This window comes from Panulirus ornatus, chromosome 15 (genome assembly GCF_036320965.1).
Source record: "Panulirus ornatus isolate Po-2019 chromosome 15, ASM3632096v1, whole genome shotgun sequence".
Lineage (NCBI taxonomy): Eukaryota > Metazoa > Arthropoda > Malacostraca > Decapoda > Palinuridae > Panulirus > Panulirus ornatus.
The window spans coordinates 29,446,938-29,469,604 of record NC_092238.1 but is presented as its reverse complement, the minus strand read 5'-3'; the positions used below and the strand labels follow the sequence as shown (position 1 = coordinate 29,469,604).

At 36.9% G+C, this 22,667-nt stretch overlaps 1 protein-coding gene across 2 annotated transcripts in view; it reads left to right on the top strand.

Moving 5' to 3' along the window:
* Nucleotides 1-14,170, top strand: part of ari-1 (E3 ubiquitin-protein ligase ariadne-1) — a 245,947-nt gene extending 231,777 nt beyond the window's left edge. For both annotated transcript variants that reach the window (XM_071670699.1, XM_071670698.1), the window contains exons 7-9: nt 1,816-2,020; nt 4,935-5,161; nt 10,938-14,170. In XM_071670699.1, the coding sequence (XP_071526800.1) occupies nt 1,816-2,020; nt 4,935-5,161; nt 10,938-11,022 (517 nt within the window). In that variant the 3' untranslated portion in view covers nt 11,023-14,170. The remainder of the gene's footprint in view (nt 1-1,815; nt 2,021-4,934; nt 5,162-10,937) is intronic.
* The last annotated feature ends 8,497 nt before the right edge of the window (nt 14,171-22,667 follow it).

Here is a 22,667-nt window from a genome sequence, read left to right as displayed (position 1 = left end):
CAATGTATTCATATCACATATGTTAAATTGGTTAATGAAGTAGTTCAGAGACAAAATTGGGGTCCCTCATGTATGACAAAACCAAGGCATCGTTACTGAATCAAAACATCTGCTCTTTTTTATATTTTTGAGGACATCCCAAGTGTACCAGAACAGCACATATTTTTGTAGGTACAGAGGAATTGAAATAAAGAGAAATTTAGCTGAATAAGAGTAAGTCAGGCTTAGAAGATCTTTCACAAAGGGTTTTGAGAGAAATCAGTCATAAAACTTTTTCTGCTTTTAAAAGTATTTAGTAAATCATAATCAACAGTGAGTGTCTTTTTGGATTTGTAGTAAGTAAATGTTATTCGGGAAATGAGTCATAGTGTGAATGAGGGAGCAAATATTCTATGTGGAAAGAGATATTGTTATCTGGTGTTTGAAGGTATTGTAGTCGGAGCTGTTATATGGATGTGAGGTATGGGCTATGTATAAAGCTGTGTAGAGGAGAGTGGATGTATTGGAAATTTAAATGTTTGAGGATAGTATATGGTGTGAGGTGGTTTGATCAAGTGAATAATGAAAGGATTAGATAGGTGTGGTGATATGAGTAGTAAGGTTAAGAAAGTTGAAGAGGCTGTAGTGAAGTGGTTTGGACATATAGAGAGAATGTGTCAGGAAAAGTGGGCAAAAGGATATATTTATCAAATGTGGAGGGAACTAGGAGAACTGGGAGGCCAAATTGGAGATGGAAGGTTGAAGTAAAAAATTCGTGAGTGATCAGGTTCTGAATATGCAGGAGGGTGAAATGCTTGCTTGGGTTTAAGTGAAGTGAAATCATATGCTGTCTGTGAACTGAACCAGGGTATGTGAAGCATGTAGGACGAACCTTGAAAGGTGTGTGGGGCCTGGTTGTGGATAGGGAAGTGGATAGGGAACTATGGTTTCAGTGCATTACTCATGACAGCTGGAGAATGGATGTGAGTGGATGTAGCCTTACTTCATCTGTTCCTGATGCTACCTTGCTAATATGAGAAATAGAGATCAAGTATGGAAAAAAAGCTATTCCAGTATCTGAGAACTGTGCATCAGATTATCCTCCAGTTAGTTTCACCTTAGACTTTGGGTAAATGATGGAAGTTGCTACTTTAGGTAAGCATTGTTAGGGCTGGACAAGCTATGAAGATAAAAAATCTTCTATTTTTAGTCTTAAAAACAAGTTAACTTGCAGTGCATATATCTTATTTGCAGCCTGTTACCCTGTGTCAGGGTTGGAGTGTGATAACTTCATGGAAATGACATATCATTACTGATCATACTTTATTGCATGTTGTTTATACCTCAAACCTAGCATTATTGCACTGTCAGAAGTATTATTGTATAATTCGGTATTGATCTGCTTCACAGTAAGAAGTTCTAAGTAGCAATCATGTTGGCATCAATATCTGTTAAAAATTGCCATTTTGTCGTGAAAGTGAAGTTAGATACTTCTAAATACAATGGTTTTAAGGTCTTGATAGATGTACTACATCAATAAGAAGCAAAATGGTCACATTTAGAAATAGTTTGTAGTTTTATGTTAAATCCATACACCAGTCCATCTACTTGTGTTATCTGGTTTTCCAAATGTTTTCTGATTGGGCCTAACCAGCTTTCAGCTTTGGAAACACCAAAACATAGTTTTGCTCCATAGTAAGGGATGTACAGTTAAAGATAGACGGTGATATGAAGACATTGAATTTGAGCATTAAGTTACACTACACTATCATTTTAATCATGTTTGAAATTGAATATTGCTGCAACTGCGTGCTTAATGGTTTTTCATATTAACAGGTACTCATGCAATCGTTATGATGAGGATGAAGCAAAACAAGCTCGGGATGCCCAAGAAAAGTCTCGTGCTGCTCTTCAACGTTACTTGTTTTATTGTAATCGTTACATGAACCACATGCAGTCATTAAAGTTTGAACATAAATTATATGCTTCTGTTAAAGAAAAGATGGAAGAAATGCAACAACACAACATGTCTTGGATTGAGGTAAATTCTGAAAATACAGAAAGCTTTCATTTTTCAGTTGGGCATATGCCAAGTAATTATTTTCATCCTATGGCATGCTTTCAAACAAACTAAAGGGTTGCACTTGCAGAATTTTATCCAGTTACCTATGGTGCTTCTATGATTTCCACATGATGGTCTTAAATGCAACTCATACCTTTGAATTGCATGATGAAGAATGTCACATGTTAATGTAACCAATATTGGATTGATAGTTACCTTTTTTGTTATCAGAATGGATGCCATCAAAACAGAAAAATACGGATGCCCCATATGGGATTTAAACCTTGAAGGTAGAAATTAGATAAAGGAGGACTGGGGTAAAGGAAAGGTGTGTAAATGGGACCTACAGTATTTTTTATTTGGGTTATCTAGATTCCTTTTGAAAACAGTAAGTTTTGTAACGTAACTAGGCATTTTGCTGTCTTGAAACTTCCTGAATTGTTAAGCAGTTCTGGTTTTCTTTTTCTTTGTCAATTTACTGTTTAATTATTCTTCAGTTTATATTGAGTATATGAAGTTCTTACAGCTTTTCAGATCACTCAAAAATATTCTCTGCTTATGTCCAGTATGCCTCAAGCTATTGTATGTCAGGTTGTGTACAGAGAATTGTGACTTTATTAAGTAATTATGCAATCCTTACAAGTTAGAATGGCATTAAGTGATAGAGGAGTTAAGAGAAAGCACGTAAACTGCATATTGCATTACTGTATATTGTATTAAAGATGGCCCATGGGTTACATTTGATTTCACAGACTTTCTGCATTAACATACACCTCCTACTTCCTATTAGTCCATGAAATTGAGGGTTTACTGATTTTCTGGTGCTACCCCACTGACTTACGGATTAACGATGGTGTTTCCTGTGGGGCGGGGTGGTGCCAGGAATGGATGAAGGCAAGTGAGTATGAATACGTATGTGTTGATATTATAGGCTGTGTATGTGTATGTATATGTGTATATGATGATATGTATATGTACATGTATGGGTATATATGTGTATATGTGTGCGTATGGGTAGATGGGTCTTTCTTCGTCTGTTTCCAGGTGCTGCCTTGTTGGCACGGGAAGTAGCGTTCAAATATGATAAATGAAAATGGACTTGTATGTAGCATTAATGGATCTGTATAAGGCTTATGATAGAGTAGATAGAGATGCTTTGTGGAAGGTATTAAGAGTATATGGTGTGGGAGGTAAGCTGCTAGAAGCAGTGAAAAGTTTTTATCAAGGATGTAAGGCACTTGTACGAGTAGGAAGAGAGGAAAGTGATTGGTTCCCAGTGAATGTCGGTTTGCAGCAGGGTTGCGTGATGTCTCCATGGTTATTTAGCTTGTTTATGGATGGGGTTGTTAGGGAGGTGAATGCAAGAGTTTTGTTAGGGAGTTGAATGCAAGAGTTTTGGAGAGAGGGGCAAATATGCAGTCTGTTGTGGATGAGAGGGCTTAGGAAATGAGTCAGTTGTTGTTCGTTGATGATACAGTGCTGGTGGATGATTCGAGTGAGAAACTGCAGAAGTTGGTGACTGAGTTTGGGAAAGTGTATGAAAGAAGAAAGCTGAGAGTAAATGTGAATAAGAGCAAGGTTAATAGGCTCAGTAGGGTTGAGAGACAAGTAAATTGGGAGGTAAGTTTGAGTGGAGAAAAACTGGAGGAAGTGAAGTGTTTTAGATATCTGGGAGTGGACTTAGCAGCGAATGGAACTATGGAAGCGGAAGTGAGTCACAGGGTAGGAGGGGGGGGCGAAGGTTCTGGGAATGATGAAGAATGTGTGGAAGGCGAAAACATTATCTTGGAGAGCAAAAATGGGTATGTTTGAAGGATTGGTGGTTCCAACAATATTATATGGTTGCAAGGCATGGGCTATAGACAGGGTTGTGAGAAGGAGGGTGGATGTGTTGGAAATGAAATGTTTGAGGACAGTATGTGGTGTGAGGTGGTTTGATCGAGTAAGTAATTAATGGGTAAGAGAGATGTGTGGTAATAAAAAGAGTGTGGTTGAGAGAGCAGAAGAGGGTGTTTTGAAATTGTTTGGTCACATGAGAGAATGAGTGAGGAAAGATTGACAGAGAGGATATATGTATCAGAGGCGGAGGGAACGAGGAGAAATGGGAGACCAAATTGGGGATGGAAGGATAGAGTGAAAAAGATTTTGAGCGATCAAGGCCTGAAGACACAGGAGGGTGAAAGGCGTGCAAGGAATAGAGTGAATTGGAATGATGTGGTGTACCGGGGTCAACATGCTGTCAGTGGATTGAACCAGTGCATATGAAGCATCTGGGGTAAACCATGGAGAGTTTTGTGGGGCCTGGATTTGGAGAGGGAGCTGTGGTTTTGGTGCATTACACATGACAGCAAGAGACTGAGTGTGAACAAATGTGGCCTTTGTTGTCATTTCCTAGTGCTACCTTGCGCACATGTGGGGAGGGGGTTGTCATTCATGTGTGGTGGGGTGGTGACAGGAATGAATAAGGGCAGACAGTATGAATTATGTACATGTGTATATATGTATATGTATGTGTGTGTGTGTATATATATGTATACATTGAGAGGAATAGGTATGTGTATGTGCATGTGTGGACATGTATGTATATACATGTATATGTGGGTGGGATGGGCCATTCTTTCGTCTGTTTCTTTGCGCTTCCTCGCTAACGCGGGAGACGTCGACAAAGTATAATAAATAGATAAATAAATAAATGTATATTTGTGTGTGTGCATTCATGAGTGGATGGGCCATTCTTTGTTTCCTGGCGCGACCTCGCTGATGTGGGAAATAGCGATCAAGTATAATAATAATAAAAAAATATATATATATATATATACACACATACATATATACATTCCTACTTATAAGAACCATTTTTGACTAATACTTATTGTCTTTTTTGTCATTTCAGGTTCAGTTTCTTAAGAAGGCTGTAGATATTTTATGTGAATGTCGGCAAACTTTGATGTTTACATATGTGTTTGCATATTACCTGCGTAAGAACAACCAGTCCGTGATATTCGAAGATAATCAGAAGGACGTTGAAAGTGCAACTGAGACTCTTAGTGAATACTTAGAACGTGATATTACCCAAGAGAACTTAGCAGATATCAAACAAAAAGTTCAAGATAAGTACAGGTGAGTTTGGCTCTCTAATTTTTTGGTTGCTCAGTGCTCTTGAAAATTAGAGTAGCTGAAATTGGCATGCACCATGATTATAGTGTTTTCATAACTTTTATGTTTTCTTAATCATCTTGTAAATGAATTGATCAGTTTTCACCCCTTCGTTATCATTGGTGGTTATTCATGAAGCTAATCTTTTTGTGTCCATGCATGCTTGAGTTAAAAATTGACATGACAAAAAAGTAAAGTAGGTTGCACATATTCAGACTTTGATTAGTGACTTAGCGTACTCAGGCTTTTGCACAGTAATGACACCAGATCATATGGAGTCCATATAAGGCTTTTATTTTTTTCCCTTTGTGTTGGATTCATCTGGCTACATATCTTCAAAGTCAAAATTTTCATGATACTTTGGAATTATGTGGCTTTTCAACTTCTGGTTCTTGTTTGAAAGTTTATGAATGTCCACATTTTGTCTTCTTTGGTTTTGTTTTAATGATAATGGCAGTAGGGACAGGAGTTGCATGTTGATCACAGCTCTTAACCTTTTCTATGTGCATGGAAGGCTCATACTTCCCTCCAAACTGGTACAGTAGATTATGAAATCAGGGTCTTAATTTTAGCAAAATGACCTTCAGAAAATGTGAAACACAACAGCCTTTAATCTTTAAGAAAACGAACTTACAGAAGTACTCCACATGATATAGCATGTACCACATAATAAAAATAACAAAATTAGCCCTGGTGAGTTGTGAGATTTTGAAGTTGTTGACTTTTCACCCATTGACAGACAGACCAGCATGTATGAGGGCCCTTGGTGACCCATATCGCATACATACATGAATAGCAATGTAAGATATCTAAAGAAGTACAAAAGACATTGGAGAAAATTAAGAAAATCAACTAATTGTATTTCATTCCCAAGTGATGGTGGAGACATATACATTGTAAATCCCTAGAAAAGGCATCTGTCTGTACTGTGCTTTCACTAAATATATGTACATTCATTTCTTTGACACTATACACAGTATATGAATTATCATCCACAGTAACTGTAAAACAAGGCATACAGTTGTAAAGTCACTGTAAAAACTCAAGTGAGAGAGAACAAGATGTGGTCATGAAAGATAGAAAGTTTTTGATAGATTTCTCATTTTATAAGGGTGAATATATCATAGCCTTCAGGAAAATGTATTACCTTAGCCACCTTCTTGATGTATTTGAAAATCTGAAAAGGTATGGTGGTTTGGAAATCCCAATATTGTGTGCATAGTGCAGGAGTTTGAAAAAAATCCTCTTTTGTTTCTCCCTCTGTTTTGAGCATGATATCACATTCTCCTTTTTTCTTACACTGACACTACAATGGTAGTGAAAAATTTGAGTATAATTCGAAATAATGCATAATGCACAGGATAAAGTAAGTAGAAGGAGGCTTATGATTGACAAGTGTGGAATGATCCCTCCTCATCCTAAGATAAGAGGGAAGGACATAGATGTTCTTATTATTTGTTTTTCTTGAATTTTTTATTTGACTCTACTTTCTTTTCAGACACATTCACATCACTGGTGACAAACAACATTAGTACATACAGAAATTTTGCACTATGCACTACTCTAAGTGATACATTTCAGTCAAAATATGCTTGAACCATTCTAGCACTTTACTGTCATCCATTACCAAAGTCTTCCATTTCCCCAAGATCACATCTATGAAAATTTGGCACCTGCACCATGTGAGCAAACACACTGACCAAGTACAGTCAACTTTCACCTCAGTTCCCCTAAAATCAACAAAAAGCAAAATTTTTTATTATATTTGCTAGTGTTCCAGAATGAGCTTTAGATATATTTTCCAAATCTGGCACAAAAGTTCACAAATACATGTATTTTATTAAGAAGATTAATTATATTTTTCATTATACTTTGTTGCTATCTCCTGTGTTAGCGAGGTAGCACAAGGAAACGGACAAAAGAAAGGCCCAACCCACCCACACGCACATTTATATACATAAACACCCACACACGCACATATACATACTTGTACATCTTAACGTATACATTTATATAATTTATAATACTTTGTCGCTGTCTCCTGCGTTAGCGAGGTAGCGCAAGGAAACAGACGAAAGAATGGCCCAACCCACCCACATACACATGTATATACATACACATCCACACACACACACATACATACCTATACATCTCAACGTAGACATACATATACACACACAGACACATACATATATACACTTGTACATAATTCATACTGTCTGCCCTTATTCAATCCCGTCGCCACCCTGCCACACATGAAATAACAAAAAAAACCCTCCCCCCTCATGTGCGCGAGGTGGCGCTAGGAAAAGACAACAAAGGCCACATTCGTTCACACTCAGTCTCTAGCTGTCATGTGTAATGCACCAAAACCACAGCTCCCTTTCCATATCCAGGCCCCACAAAACTTTCCATGGTTTACCCCAGACGCTTCACATGCCCTGGTTCAATCCATTGACAGCACATCGACCCCAGTATACCACATCGTTCCAATTCACTCTATTCCTTGCACGCCTTTCACCCTCCTGCATGTTCAGGCCCCAATCACTCAAAATCTTTTTCACTCCATCTTTCCACCTCCAATATTGTCTCCCACTTCTCATTCCCTCCACCTCTGACACATATATCCTCTTGGTCAATCTTTCCTCACTCATTCTCTCCATGTGACCAAACCATTTTAAAACACCCTCTTCTGCTCTCTCAACCACACTCTTTTTATTACCGCATATCTCTCTTACCCTTTCATTACTTACTTGATCAAACCACCTCACACCACATAATGTCCTCAAACATCTCATTTCCAATACATCCACCCTCCTCCGCACAACTCTCGATAGCCCATACCTCGCAACCATCTAACATTGTAGGGACCACTATTCCTTCAAACATACCCATTTTTGCTCCCCAAGATAATGTTCTCGCCTTCCATACATTCTTCAAAGCTCCCAGAACCTTCACCCCCTCCCCTACCCTGTGACTTACTTTTGCTTCCATGGTTCCATTCGCTGCTAAATCCACTCCCAGATATTAAGACACTTCATTTCCTCCAGTTTTTCTCCATTCAAACTTACCTCCCAATTAACTTGTCCCTCAACCCAACTGAACCTAATAACCTTGCTCTTATTAACAGTTATTCTCAGCTTTCTTCTTTCATACACTTTACCAAACTCAGTCACCAACTTCTGCAGTTTCTCACTGGAATCACCCACCAGCGCTGTGTCATCAGCAAACAACAACTGACTCACTTCCCAAACCTCTCGTCCACAACAGACTGCATATTTGCCCCTTTCTCCAAAACTCTTGCATGCACCTCCCTAACAACCCCATCCATATACAAATTAAACAACCGTGAAGACATGATGTACCCTGCCGCGAACTGACATTCATTGGGAACCAATCACTTTCCGTTCTTCCTACTCATACACATGCCTTACATCCTCGATAAAAACTTCTCTGCTTCTAGCAACTTACCTCCCACACCATATACTCTTAATACCTTCGACAAAGCATCTCTATCAACTCTATCATATGCCTTCTCCAGAATCATAAATGCTGCATACAAGTCCATCTGCTTTTCTAAGTATTTCTCACATACATTCTTCAAAGCAAACACCTGATCTACACATCCTCTACTACTTCTGAAACCTCACTGCTCTTCCCCAGTCTGATGCTCTGTACATGCCTTGACCCCTCTCAATCAATACCCTCCCATATAATTTCCCAGGAATACTCAACAAACTTAAACCTCTGTAATATGAACACTCACCTTTATCCCCTTTGGCTTTGTACAATGGCGCTATGCATGCATTCCTCCAATCTTGAGGCACTTCACCATGTCTCCAGACTTTATGGATTTGTCACACAGCTGACAGAATGTAAACAAACAGCTTACTGCACTTTGAGCAGCTCAGCAGTCACTATAGGCCTACATTTCCCTGTAAGAAGATATAAAACATATTTATGAATGTTAGAGGATACTGTAATGTCCATAAACTGCTTACAAAAGAAATGAATACTCACAAAGCATTGTTCAAGTGGACTGTATGTTGAAAGATTCTCGATACTAATGACTAATACTGACATATGTATTCATATCAGTTGCTAATTACAAAATGACAAGCTTATATTTGTATATCAGATCACAGATAATATAATACTGATTATGTATGTAAGGTATAACTTGCAAAAACAATCATATAAGCAAGAGTAACATCATCACCATGGCATCCCAGCCTGCTGTGAACAAACCAGCATGTACAGACGTTTGATTGAGATTTAAAGGATGAGAGAAGATGCCCACAGGTCTTCTCTGAGGGAAAATTTATTGCCAGCCAGGAAATATACCTGCTTGTTGCACTTAATTGTTATAACTGTCTGGGCTGGTATGCCCACGTCATGGCCAAAGGGTTAAAACATCTCCGACACCTGACTCCTTCAAGCAGATGGCCATGGCAAAAGAGTCAACATAACTTGTGAACTCCAATGCCACCTACTAACCTTTAGTGCCTCACCCTTAGCAGGCCACTGGCTGAGAGAAACTCTGGCGTAGTGTTTTCAAAGGCTCGTATTTAATATTCTTGCCAACTAATTCCATCTAACGTTTCTGCCTAATGTTCCTACTTACTTCTATCTAATTCTCTCACCTGATGTTTCTATTTAATGCTCCTGTCTAATGTTTTTGCGTACCACTTTTATCCGTTGCTCCTACCATTTTGCCAAAATGCAGGGCTAGTGCATAGCACTCCTTACCATGGGAAAATCTAGAGTTACTAAGAATATGTTGTGTGAGTTAAGTGTTGTCAGTGGCTTCCTACCAGCTACTACCCAGCAGGGTTGAAACATATTCTACTTTAACTTTTTAGGATCAGTGTTGTAAGAGAATGGTATCTCAGTGTTCGCTAGAATTGTGTACACATATATTGAAAATAATTAAAAATGTTTGGCAATTATGTGAAGTACCTGAACCAGAGCCAGAGACCTTGAGTGGGTGAAAGAGTTACATATCCCAATTCTTGAAATAGTTACAATCACAGAGATGGAGTAAGGGCCCCTGCCAAGTGATATTCAACATTGGTTTATAATTGAGTGTGCCTGAGTAAGTCACAGTGTATTTTAGGTTTATTATAGGGTAATGTCTATAGACATCTGTGCATTTTAACTCTTTTCCATGATAATGAGGATGAATTTATTGCTTAAAGTCTCACAGCTCACTCACCCATTTCCTCTGCTTACATATTCTGTGCTGAAATGAAGCCTACAAAATTATTACAATACTTCATACTTTTTCACGTCGCATACTGGGTTTGAGGTGTCCAATTAGATTAGCATTTTTGTGTACAATCCCATTCTATTACATATGATATTTCCACTGATCACATCATCATTCATATCCTAGATATCCCTTTGTGAAATACACCTTGGTTATGAATAACTCGTGTTCTACAACTATCTTTTTCTTTCATAGTCTGCTTGTTTGCCTTATACCTTCAATCATATTGTTATTTATCCTTATTAAATTATCGTTAATTTTATATCATAGTTGGCCATGCCATCTTAGTAAACATTCTTCTGTATGACCTAATAAGATTTACTAGCATATTTTTCATGGTTCCTGTGAAGAACAGATATTGCTTTCTTTGTACTTGTTTGCCATTATATTTATTTCTCAATTTTGGGAAAGGTGCACTTTTCTACTAAAATTTCAAGTTGAATAATTTTAATCTTTTCTACTTATCTTCAGGTACTGTGATCAACGCCGCAGAAAATTGCTAGAACATGTTCATGAAGGGTATGAGAAGGACTGGTGGGAATACTCTGAACCCTAAGAGAGTGAAACTTGGGTTTATTACAGTGAGAATTTGTATTCGATTTGTTTCATGATTTTGTGCTGAACATTGGTGAAATTGATGAAAATCATGGACTAAGTGTTAATAAATTGAATGGATTTTTTTGACCTTGCCAAATCAAGCTTAGACATAGCTGTTCAACAAGTATTTTCTGAACATATCTAAGTTCATTTGTAACATTTTCAAATATTTATTGAACATTTTTCTTGTAAAGAATGTATGTTGAAGAACTTGAGAGGATAGAGTGAAGATGAATTTTGAGGGATAAATGGGATAACTGTGAAACTCTTCTCCTATTTATTCTAATTGACATTCCCCACAGCAAGTAAGGAAACCAAACATGGATCACAATACAAGTTATGGCTGAGCAAGTAGCTGCATTGACAAGCAGATGAACTACCACTGCTATTCAATACTCAGATTAGTTGGTGTCACAGACTGGAGTTATAAGGAGTTATAGCGCATAGTGATAATCAAGAAAATGATTACAGCAGAATCACCTGACATAGGAAAACAATACAGTATCACCCAGTTACCGTACAGGTAATTGGGATTGTTAAAGTACAGATACAGGTATTTGTTATAACTACATATAAGAAGAGGTAGAATCTCAGTGCTATCCACAACAGTTTTCCTTTTACACTGCACTGAATTTCAAACAATGTATCTTGATTAATTCAATTGATTTTTATATCACTTTAGCAAGACTAACAGTTTAAAATGAAATCTTTTGGAAAATAGATGTTATCTTACCTCACTTAATATGCTTGAAAACAATTTTTATATCATCCTCTTAGGTTTCTATGGATTCCTTTTCAAGGAATATATGTGATCATGCTGTGTTTTAGAATAGAACATTTTTTTCTTAATCACTGAATATACATTGGTGTTTTCAGCACCACAGAGTATATTCCAACAAATGTATAAAGTTAGTCTTTATACTCCAGTGAGACTTCACTAAAACCAACACTTCAAGTTTTATTGAAACCTAAAAAAAGTCTCATAATGACTGAAGTGATATATCAGTCTGATAAAAGGTAAGAGAGCTATGCTTTCGCAGTAGCTTAGCCTATACAATAAACAAATTGTCCTTTTCATACATTTTAGAGGTAAATGTTTCTTACTTGAAAGTGTTTTGGTCTACAGTTTTGATTCTATACACTGGCTCTACTTAGCCATATGCATCACATTTGGCAGTCCTAAGATAATATCAAGCATTAAGAATGCAGTTGAAGTCTTAGTGGTCAGTAAGTAGAACTGATGTATAATCATGCAAACATTTACTTGCCTCAAAGTGGGGCCTCAGATTTCAGTCCATGTTAGAATGGAATATTACATATAGGTTGTTATTTATGAGAGATTATTGTGAATAAAAACCAGAAGGCTGATAGGATTAGCTACTAATATGGGTTAATTCCGCAGAGAGCAATTTAATGATGATTTGTACATAGATTTCATATAGGTATTTGTTTATTTCTGGCAGCGAGATATCATTAACAGGGATAAGATTCATGAGTACTCAGATTTTACTCGTGTTCTTGGCAAATAATATTCTTAGATTCATTTTAGAAAGATAGTCAATTGAGTGCCTAGGTAGCTAGGAAAGCAGGGCAAGCAAACTGCAAAAAAAGTTTATGTGGATTATGCTCATGATGTTGCTGCAGCTTAATTGTTAAAGGGTGTTATTTAAAGCTTGAGCCAGAGTTTTCCGCCTAGGAAGCAGCAGATTTGTGGCGAGGGTTTGGTTGCTTGCAACTAAGTCATATTCTCTTGTTATTCATTATACACCATGCGTGATGACAGTGTTACTGCAGCTCAGTATTAGTGTATGTTTTTCAGTAAGCTTGAGATGACACTCTTGTCAACTACAGTTGACTTCAGTTTAGATGATACTCTGATTCATAATTCTCTCTAGGTTACTGTTTTATATTTCTGTGATTATATTACTTTATATGACTCTTTCAACTTTACAGCTTATGTAAGATCTAGTAGAGTGTGTGCCTTGACCTAGTTTGATTGTGTACTTTTTTTTTACCAGTATCTCATGGGATTTGACTGGACAGAGGTTAATGTCGATAAAGTGAGGTCAGCTGTAGAAGCAAGCAATATGAACATACCATATAATGTTTCAGTCATCACATATTTCTTCTGAGGCTCTAAATACAAGTATTCAGTACTGCCTGTAGAAATTTGGCTTAAATTCTCACCCAGGAATAGTATGCTTCATGTTATTCAGAAAATTAGGGAAAAATACATGATTAGCTTGTCAACAGTTTAGTTTAGATATGTGGGGTCTCAAGCAATTTAAGCCTTTGAGCATGGATATTAGGTTCCTACTTTACTGATGATTGACTCAGTACCAAGCAAAAGTGCTATTCATGCCACCCATTGCTTGTAACATCACTTATTTACTTCCAGTTGCTCGTGGTAAAACCACAAAATTTTTATCATGTTAGGATCTTCAGCCAACAGTTGCTAATTAAGACACTCATGTTTTAAGTTTGGAAACATTTATACTGTTCTTTTATAAATTTTTACCTATTATAGAAAAATTTCCGCATTATAATCTATTATAGAAAAAATTCTGCATTATATCTGTATATTTTCTTGTAGATTCAAAATAACTCTGTGATTTTCAGGATTCCTTGACAGTGCAGTCAAGAAAACTCATCTTCATGTCATTTGATCTATGTTTATATGCTTTTCGAATATTTGGGGTTGTGGTTGCTAAAGATAAAAGAAATTATCATAATAAAACTTCTTTTACCGGTTCAAAGCATGTCAAGGAGTGCTGCTACTTAGTGTTAGATTATCAAAGTGCTCTGGTTGAAGTGTATAGATGATGTTTTTATTACACTGTAGTGATAAATTTTTTTTGTTGTTTCCATAAATTCAGAGCCTACTGTCTCATGCTTGTGACATGACTACATGATTGATTAATTAATTTCAAGTGCTCTATATAAGAGTGTAGTTCTGGATTACAACTGAGGGGTGAAAGTAAATTTGATGCTCATAAAATTTCTTATTCTTCCTATCACTCGCACCTACCTACCTACCTCTCTCTCTCTCTCTCTCTCTCTCTCTCTCTCTCTCTCTCTCTCTCTCTCTCTCTCTCTCTCTCTCTCTCTCTCTCTCTAAATGATGATGACAAAACAGTGTGCTGGCATATTCTTTAATAATGAACTACATTGTTACTGTAAGTTTAGTGTTCAGTAGATAAAAATTTTGGATAAGAGGAAAATAATTGTGAAGTGATAAATCTAGTTATTGAAGTCGTTATGTAATGTTTCTTTTTTAGGAGCACTGCTTTTAATTCAGATAGTTATGTTGCAATACATATATTCAGGGATGAATAATATGAAGAAAATGGGGATTTTTTATTTATGAGATTGCAGATTGCACTTTTCCTCTTCTGGAGTAAGTAAATGCATTTTAAAACTGAAAAGATTGGAAACATTCATGAATCAAAAACATTCAAGTATTTCAATGGTTTTTCAGTAAAGTATTAGTTGATGAGCTAGAACTAAAGTACTACTTCAGTTAGAACTGTTCAGGTATTAAAGAGAGGAGGCTCTGGGAATGAACAAAGGATTAGCATTGAAATATGGCTGTTCAAAAATTGACTTATTTGATCAATTAATATATATGTTGAAAGAGAAAACTTATCTATACATTCTATCTATCGTCATCAACTCCATTCCAATTATGTGGGGTAGATCTAGTACATAAAGCCGTCTAACCACTTGCACTCATCCTCATCCCATGCCCAGCTTATTAAAGTGAAACATGAACTTTCACATGTAAGAGAAGTGTTTCTTTCTTTTTTCACTTTGCACTCTGAAACATATCCCAAAACTGAATGTGTTGAACTATCTCCTTGAGTAGCTCTTACATAGAAATTTTATATCACAGTCTTGTAAGTCACTTCAATGATGTAATGCCTCTCATTTTGTCTTGTTTCAGAAGTACTTCATTTGTATAATATAAGCAATTTTTATGTATTTCACCATAAGCGAAGAAGCACTGTATATCAGTGTACAGTATATATCACTCAGTGTAGAAAACAGGTACTCTAAAATCTTATATGCACTTTGTAAAAAAATTTATAAGCTTGCTATCCCATTATATGGACTGCATTTTATGTTTGCTGTCATACCTCAAGTGCAGAATGAGTTAATTGTCTCCTTTTATCCTGAGCAATTTGTCCAGGGGTTAAAGTTTATTTTATTTTCATAATTGCACTTGCACTTGAATGTGACTCATGAAGAGGCTATCGAAGCATCACAGCTGAAGGAGTGTTCATATTTTTAAAATTCTTTCTATTGGGAAGGAATACTATTCAAAAGAATTCATTAGCATATTATATTTATGCAAGTCTTTTAATTTTTAATACACTAAAGTCATTTGTTTGAGCTGAATATGATGTTTCATAGTTCCCAGGTTTGTGCATTAAGGAAAAGTACTAGTGTATGCAAATTAACATGATGATGATATCTTAAAAACTGGTATTTATTGGAAAAGAAGAGGAAATTACATTGCTTATAACATAATTCATAATATTAACATCAGTGTGATGAAACTTCATTGAAATGCTTCTGGTGGGGTTAAATGACTTCTTTCTCATTGCATTGATTCAGAGCAGAATCCTTTCAGTTTTATTCATGAGAAGTATTTTGTTATTCATTTTTCATCTAATGGAAATTACATATCCAAACTGGCATCTCAAGTTTTACTGGAACTGCATACACTTTGTTAGAAGTATATATATATATATATATATATATATATATATATATATATATATATATATTTATATATTATACTTGATCACTGTTTCCCGCGTCAGCAAGGTAGTGCCAGGAAACAGACGAAGAATGGCCCATCCACCCCTATATGCGTATATATACATAAACCCCCATGCGTGTACATATACATACATATACATAGAAATATCCATATATACACATGTACATATTCATACTTGCTTGCCTTCATCCATTCCTGGCACTACCTTGCCCCACAGGAAACAGCATTGCTACCAAGGTGATGCCTAACTCTGTGATTTTAAAGATTGAATGCCCCCTTCCACTAGCAGTGAATTTAATGAAACTTCTGATGTTATTTCCTCCAGAATCAGAAATATTTGTACACATTTATCTTATTTTCTTGGAATCGTTAACTAATTAAAACATTGTAATGTAACCAGTATGGATTACAAAACTGAAGAAGGCATTCTAAATCCACAGTGAGCCACAATTATTTCCTTTTACAATGTTGGGTATCACAATTTAATAGCTGGTAATTTCAAAGAGTGGGTGGTAGAAATATGGTGCTGAAGAGATATTACAGCTGTGAGTCTCAGTAATATTCAAATAGCTGGTGAAAACTCAATACTTTCACAAGTGAGCATTATTTAAGGAAATATAGACTTGCCTCTTTGCCTTAGCGTCCACTTCTTTTATTTTGATTATTTATCAAATACTGTATTCTCTCCATATTAGCAAACTACCAAACAAAGATCCCCCCACCCACCCAACAAAAGTTTTACATTTCAGAATCCTGAGACATTTGTCTTGTTGAATATTCTGAGCTCCTTTTGGATGAACGCTTTGTTGTAATTGCATAGTTAAAACAGATTTATAAATCACAAAACAGTTGAAAAGAATCAGGAGTCATTACTCTCACCGCACATCAGTAAACCCCTAGTCTAGGACACTGGCAAGGCTTCACAGTCATCATCCTAAGCTGTGATACAACTAGTTATTCTATGACATTCACAGCTTGAAATGCATGGAACTTTTCGTATCCACTATTTGAATGGCATTTAAACCATAAGAATGTAGATGAATTTGATCCCACCATTATGATATGAAATAGTATTCACTCCTCTTCATATTTATGATTTCTAGGGATGGGAGGTGGGGAGTGCTTTGTGAATATATTGTTTCCATTTTTAGTTGATTCACGTTGGGAATGTGGTATAGAGGTTATTAGTAAGAGGTACAGCTCTCTTGTTCTCTGGCTTATTTCTGTATGTTACAGAGATCACTGGGTATAGACTGGTGTTGTGCCTACTAGAAAAACATTTTATATATATATTATATATATGATTAGCCCAGGCCCCTTTTTCCAGGGGCTCTTGCAGTCTAAGGCTGAGCTATTAGAAGTAACAGGGACAAAAAGAACTCCTTTGGAGTAAAACATTCATTGAGGAAACTGTATTTTTCATCAACTTAGGATGATACAGCCTCGTTAACGGTGACTTTTCACTTTCATTGTAACCAAGAGGGAGCAGAATCCAGTAACATATTATTATTATTATCATTATTATTATTATTATTATTATTATTATTATCATTATTATTATTTTTATTATTATACATAATCACTGTTCCTTGCATCAGTGAGGTAGTACCAGGAAACAGACGAAGAATGGCCCCTCCACTCATATACATGTATATATACATAAACGCTACCTCGCTGATGCAGGGGGTAACGATGCTGTTTCCTGTGGGGCAGGCTAGCGACAGGAATGGATGAAGGCAAGCAAGTATGAATATGTACAAGTTTATATATGTGTTTCCCCTTTTAGAAAGTTAAAATACAAGGAAGGGAGGGTTTTAGCCCCCCCCCCCCTCCCATCCCCTTTAGTCACCTTCTACACGCAAGAAGTGTGTGGGAAGTTTACTTTTTCCCTTATCCCCAGGGCAACAGGAATGGATGAAAGCATATGTTTGTGTATGTATATGTATGTATACGTTGAAATGTATAGGTATGTATATGTGAGTGTGTGGGCGTGTATGTATGTACATGTGTATGTTGCTGGGTTTGGGACATTCTTTCATCTGTTTCCTTGTGCTACCTCGCTTACGCGGGAGACAGCGACAAAGTATAATAAATAGGTATATATAGTAGTTCCAACAATGTTGTATGGTTGCGAGGCGTGGGCTATGGATAGAGTTGTGCACAGGAGGGTGGATGTGCTGGAAATGAGATGTTTGAGGACAATATGGTTTGATCGAGTAAGTAATGATAGGGTAAGAGAGATGTGTGGAAATAAAAAGAGCGTGGTTGAGAGAGCAGAAGAGGGTGTTTTGAAATGGTTTGGGCACATGGAGAGAATGAGTGAGGAAAGATTGACGAAGAGGATATATGTGTCAGAGGTGGAGGGAATGAGAAGTAGGAGACCAAATTGGAGATGGAAAGATGGAGTGAAAAAGATTTTAAGTGATCGGGGCCTGAACATGCAGGAGGGTGAAAGGCAGGCAAGGAATAGAGTGAATTGGATCGATGTGGTATACCAGGGTGGAGGTGCCGTCAATGGATTGAATCAGGGCATGTGAAGCGTCTGGGGTAAACCATGGAAAGTTCTGTGGAGCCTGGATGTGGAAAGGGAGCTGTGGTTTCGGGCATTATTGCATGACAGCTGGAGACTGAGTGTGAGCGAATAGGGCCTTTGTTGTATTTTCCTGGTGCTGCCTTGCACACATGAGGGGGGAGGGATATGTTTTTCCGTGGGTGGCGGGGTGGCGATGGGGGTGAGTAGGGGCAGACAGTGTGAATTGTGTGCATGTGTGTGTATATGTGTGTGTCTGTGTGTGTATATATGTGTGTACATTGGGATGTGTGGGTGTGTATGTTTGCGTGTGTGGACGTGTGTGTGTGTGCATGTGTGTGGGGGTGGGTTGGGCCATTTCTTTCGTCTGTTTCCTTGTGCTACCTCGCAGGCGCGGGAAACAGCGACAAAGCAAAATAGATAAATAAATAAATAAAATATTGGGCCATTCTTTCGTCTGTTTCCTTGCGCTACCTCGCTAATGCGGGAGACAGCGACAAAGTATAATAAAAAAAGATATATATGTATATATATTCCACCTGCATGTGGTTCCACCATAATTGGAAGGTCACCTTTGATGTGGTTTTATCTTTATGAATAAACCTAAAGGAGTATATTCTCATCACATAACTTCCTACTCCAAAGGAATCCATCCTTTCCCTGCAGCAATTGAGGTGCAGTTTTGAAACAGTTAGAACCCCATAAAGGGAGTCCTGGGATATATATATATATATATATATATATATATATATATATATATATATATATATATATATATATATATATATAATGTGCTACCAAACTCCACTTGCCTAAGGTTACACTACCAGTGAAAAGGTTGAATCACTGGGACTAAACTCTCATCAGAGAATTTCTCATTCCAAAGGAGTCTACATTTCCCAGCTGTACGAATTAGTGCAGCATTACCCTACAGGAGCTTTTGGAAATGTCATGGATAACACCAGGACTTTCATAGAAAGTTGTGAGGAATGAATATAAGTAAGTAAATAAATGAATAATAAATAGATATATACTTTGTTATTTATAGTTACCCCAGGACCAATTTCTATGAAAGAATCCCGTTACCCAGGACCTTTCTAAAGGCTCCAGCAACCCAAGGCCGTGATATTCTCAGGGAAATGTAAACTTCTTTGGAGTGATAAGGTCTTTGATGAGACTTTACGTCCAATGGTACAGCCTCAGCAAAGGTGACTTTTCACTTATGGTGTAACCTCTTGCAGGCAGAGCCCAATCAACATCAATCTATCTATCTATATATATATATATATATATATATATATATATATATATATATATATATATATATATATATATATATATTAGCCCATCAACACCAATTATATAAAATGTGTGTACACAAGCACTATGCATATATAGCTATATATGTAGACAAACATATTTTGAATAAGCTAATCTAATGATATGGATCTACCAATGCCAGACAAGATTTGACTTCTGACATATTTCTCAGGCACTGTGAACTTATTTGATGCTTCAGAGATGTGGCCTTATACATGTGATGCAGCTTGTGCATTTGCCAGTCATCCAACACTGTCAGTCTTTGACAAAGCGGTGAAAGAATGAAACTGCATTCTGCCTGTCTTGTATAGAAACAATATGTGGGGGACATTGGGCCATAACGATATTATATTCTTTGGAATATAATCATCATGATCTATCACATAATTGTTTTCCCATAAAAGAATGTACTTGTTTGCAACTTGGTATTTTAATTCTTTTTGCCCCTTTTTTCCCCAACTTTATACTCACACAGGCACTGCCGGGTGTTTTCTCCTGTAGGGGAATTAGAGATATATTGGACTTACCGTACACAGACACGCTGGATTATTGATTCAGTTGAATATTCTTGATTTACCTTGGGAAGAATGAAAATATATGAAATTTACTTCATTATTAGATTCATGTGTGTAAATGATTCAATATTTAGGAATTATCAAAATTGATTTGGTGAAATGTCCAAGGTATTGATTGAACCAACTCTATATCATAATCCCACCAGTTTCTAGTCTGCCATCCATTACCCCCATCAGATATTTGCAGATGTGTTATCCAAAATTTTTAGTCTGGAATGGCATAGCCAAAACAGCCCATCCTGGCAGTGCCCCACATGTCTGCATTGTGTATGGTTGTGGTATACAGTGTGTGATTGAGTGTATATATTATTGATAAATATATTAGTCAACTTTCAAGTTGTTTATTATTGTATAACCTGATTACTGTTGAATTTCATATTTTGATCACATTTTCTAAGACTTGTCCTTTCAGTGTCTCAAATGATTCATGCATTTGTGAATTACACATGTGTTTGGGGAAAGGTATATGGTTAGTCATGAGTTTAAGTACCAGTCTGCTTTGCATCAGGGTTATCCATAATGAATATTGCCTTTGGAGTAAGGATGTATTACGTTTCCTGTTCGGATGGGTTTTTGTATCTATATTTTCCAGATTGTTAACCTTTGCGCATTGGTGCACTTCAAGCTGCAGTTTGGTGCTATGCTTATTTTAGTATGTATCACATGTTTCTTATGAGAAACCTGGCTCACATTAGATTTTGACAAATTAACTAGCTATTTAAGATTAGATTTTGACAAATGAACTAGCTATTTAAGATTTAGGAAAAAAAATATGTGAGCAGTAGTTCATTCCTCTAAATCAATGGATCCTTGCCCTATTAACAAAGTGTGTGGTTGAGATAAGGGGATCCCACTTCAGCACAATTGTTCTCACAAAAAGTGCTAAGTCATCTGTTCTGGATGCTACTCTGTTCACATGGGACATAACAAACATGTATAAAAGAAAGAAAAGAACACTTGAAATGTACAAGAATTTGTTCTTAGATATTATGTATTATGTGTATACTGTATCAGTCAGTGAAGGGTTTTACTGCAATATTTGAAACCAGATGGTTTGGGATTTTAAGTACTTGTTGATAAGGAATAGTTCAGTATTGTACCTGGAGAAAGTGGAGGAGTCACAACCCAAGACTATTGACTCCACTTCAGTGTGAACAATGGACAAGACAGGTAAGAGAGATGAGAGTTGTTTTTACTGCAGAACTATATATTAATTGAGGGATCCCCAATAAAGAAATGTGCAATATATACCAGTTACCAGAATACCCTCTAAACTATATTTTGATATGCTTATATGCGACCCATGGTTCAAAATGACTGGAATTTGATTGCAAGAGAACACTCAAAAGTGTGTCGGAGTTTGTGTCCTGGACATGTAGCACTGATAGTGAAATAGCAGATACTGAAGCCAAAAGAGCTATATTTATCAATTTATACAAGAGTAATACTTCACCTTGATTTTATAAGCATAATAAATGATAATGTTATGTAAATGGCAAGCTAAATGGGACTTCGGAAGTCCAAGAGAATAACAGTCTATCGAGGAAAAGTTGAAAAGAGAGGTGTTGTGGTATGACATTCTTCTTTCATCATCATTCATATATATATATATATATATATATATATATATATATATATATATATATATATATATATATATATTTTTTTTTTTTTTTTTTTTTTTTTTTTTTTTTTTTATACTTTGTCGCTGTCTCCCGCGTTTGCGAGGTAGCGCAAGGAAACAGACGAAAGAAATGGCCCCCCCCCCATACACATATACATACACACGTCCACACACGCAAATATACATACCTACACAGCTTTCCATGGTTTACCCCAGACGCTTCACATGCCTTGATTCAATCCACTGACAGCACGTCAACCCCTGTATACCACATCGCTCCAATTCACTCTATTCCTTGCCCTCCTTTCACCTTCCTGCATGTTCAGGCCCCGATCACACAAAATCTTTTTCACTCCATCTTTCCACCTCCAATTTGGTCTCCCCTTCTCCTCGTTCCCTCCACCTCCGACACATATATCCTCTTGGTCAATCTTTCCTCACTCATTCTCTCCATGTGCCCAAACCATTTCAAAACACCCTCTTCTGCTCTCTCAACCACGCTCTTTTTATTTCCACACATCTCTCTTACCCTTACGTTACTTACTCGATCAAACCACCTCACACCACACATTTTCCTCAAACATCTCATTTCCAGCACATCCATCCTCCTTCGCACATCTCTATCCATAGCCCACGCCTCGCAACCATACAACATTGCTGGAACCACTATTCCTTCAAACATACCCATTTTTGCTTTCCGAGATAATGTTCTCGACTTCCACACATTTTTCAAGGCTCCCAAAATTTTCGCCCCCTCCCCCACCCTATG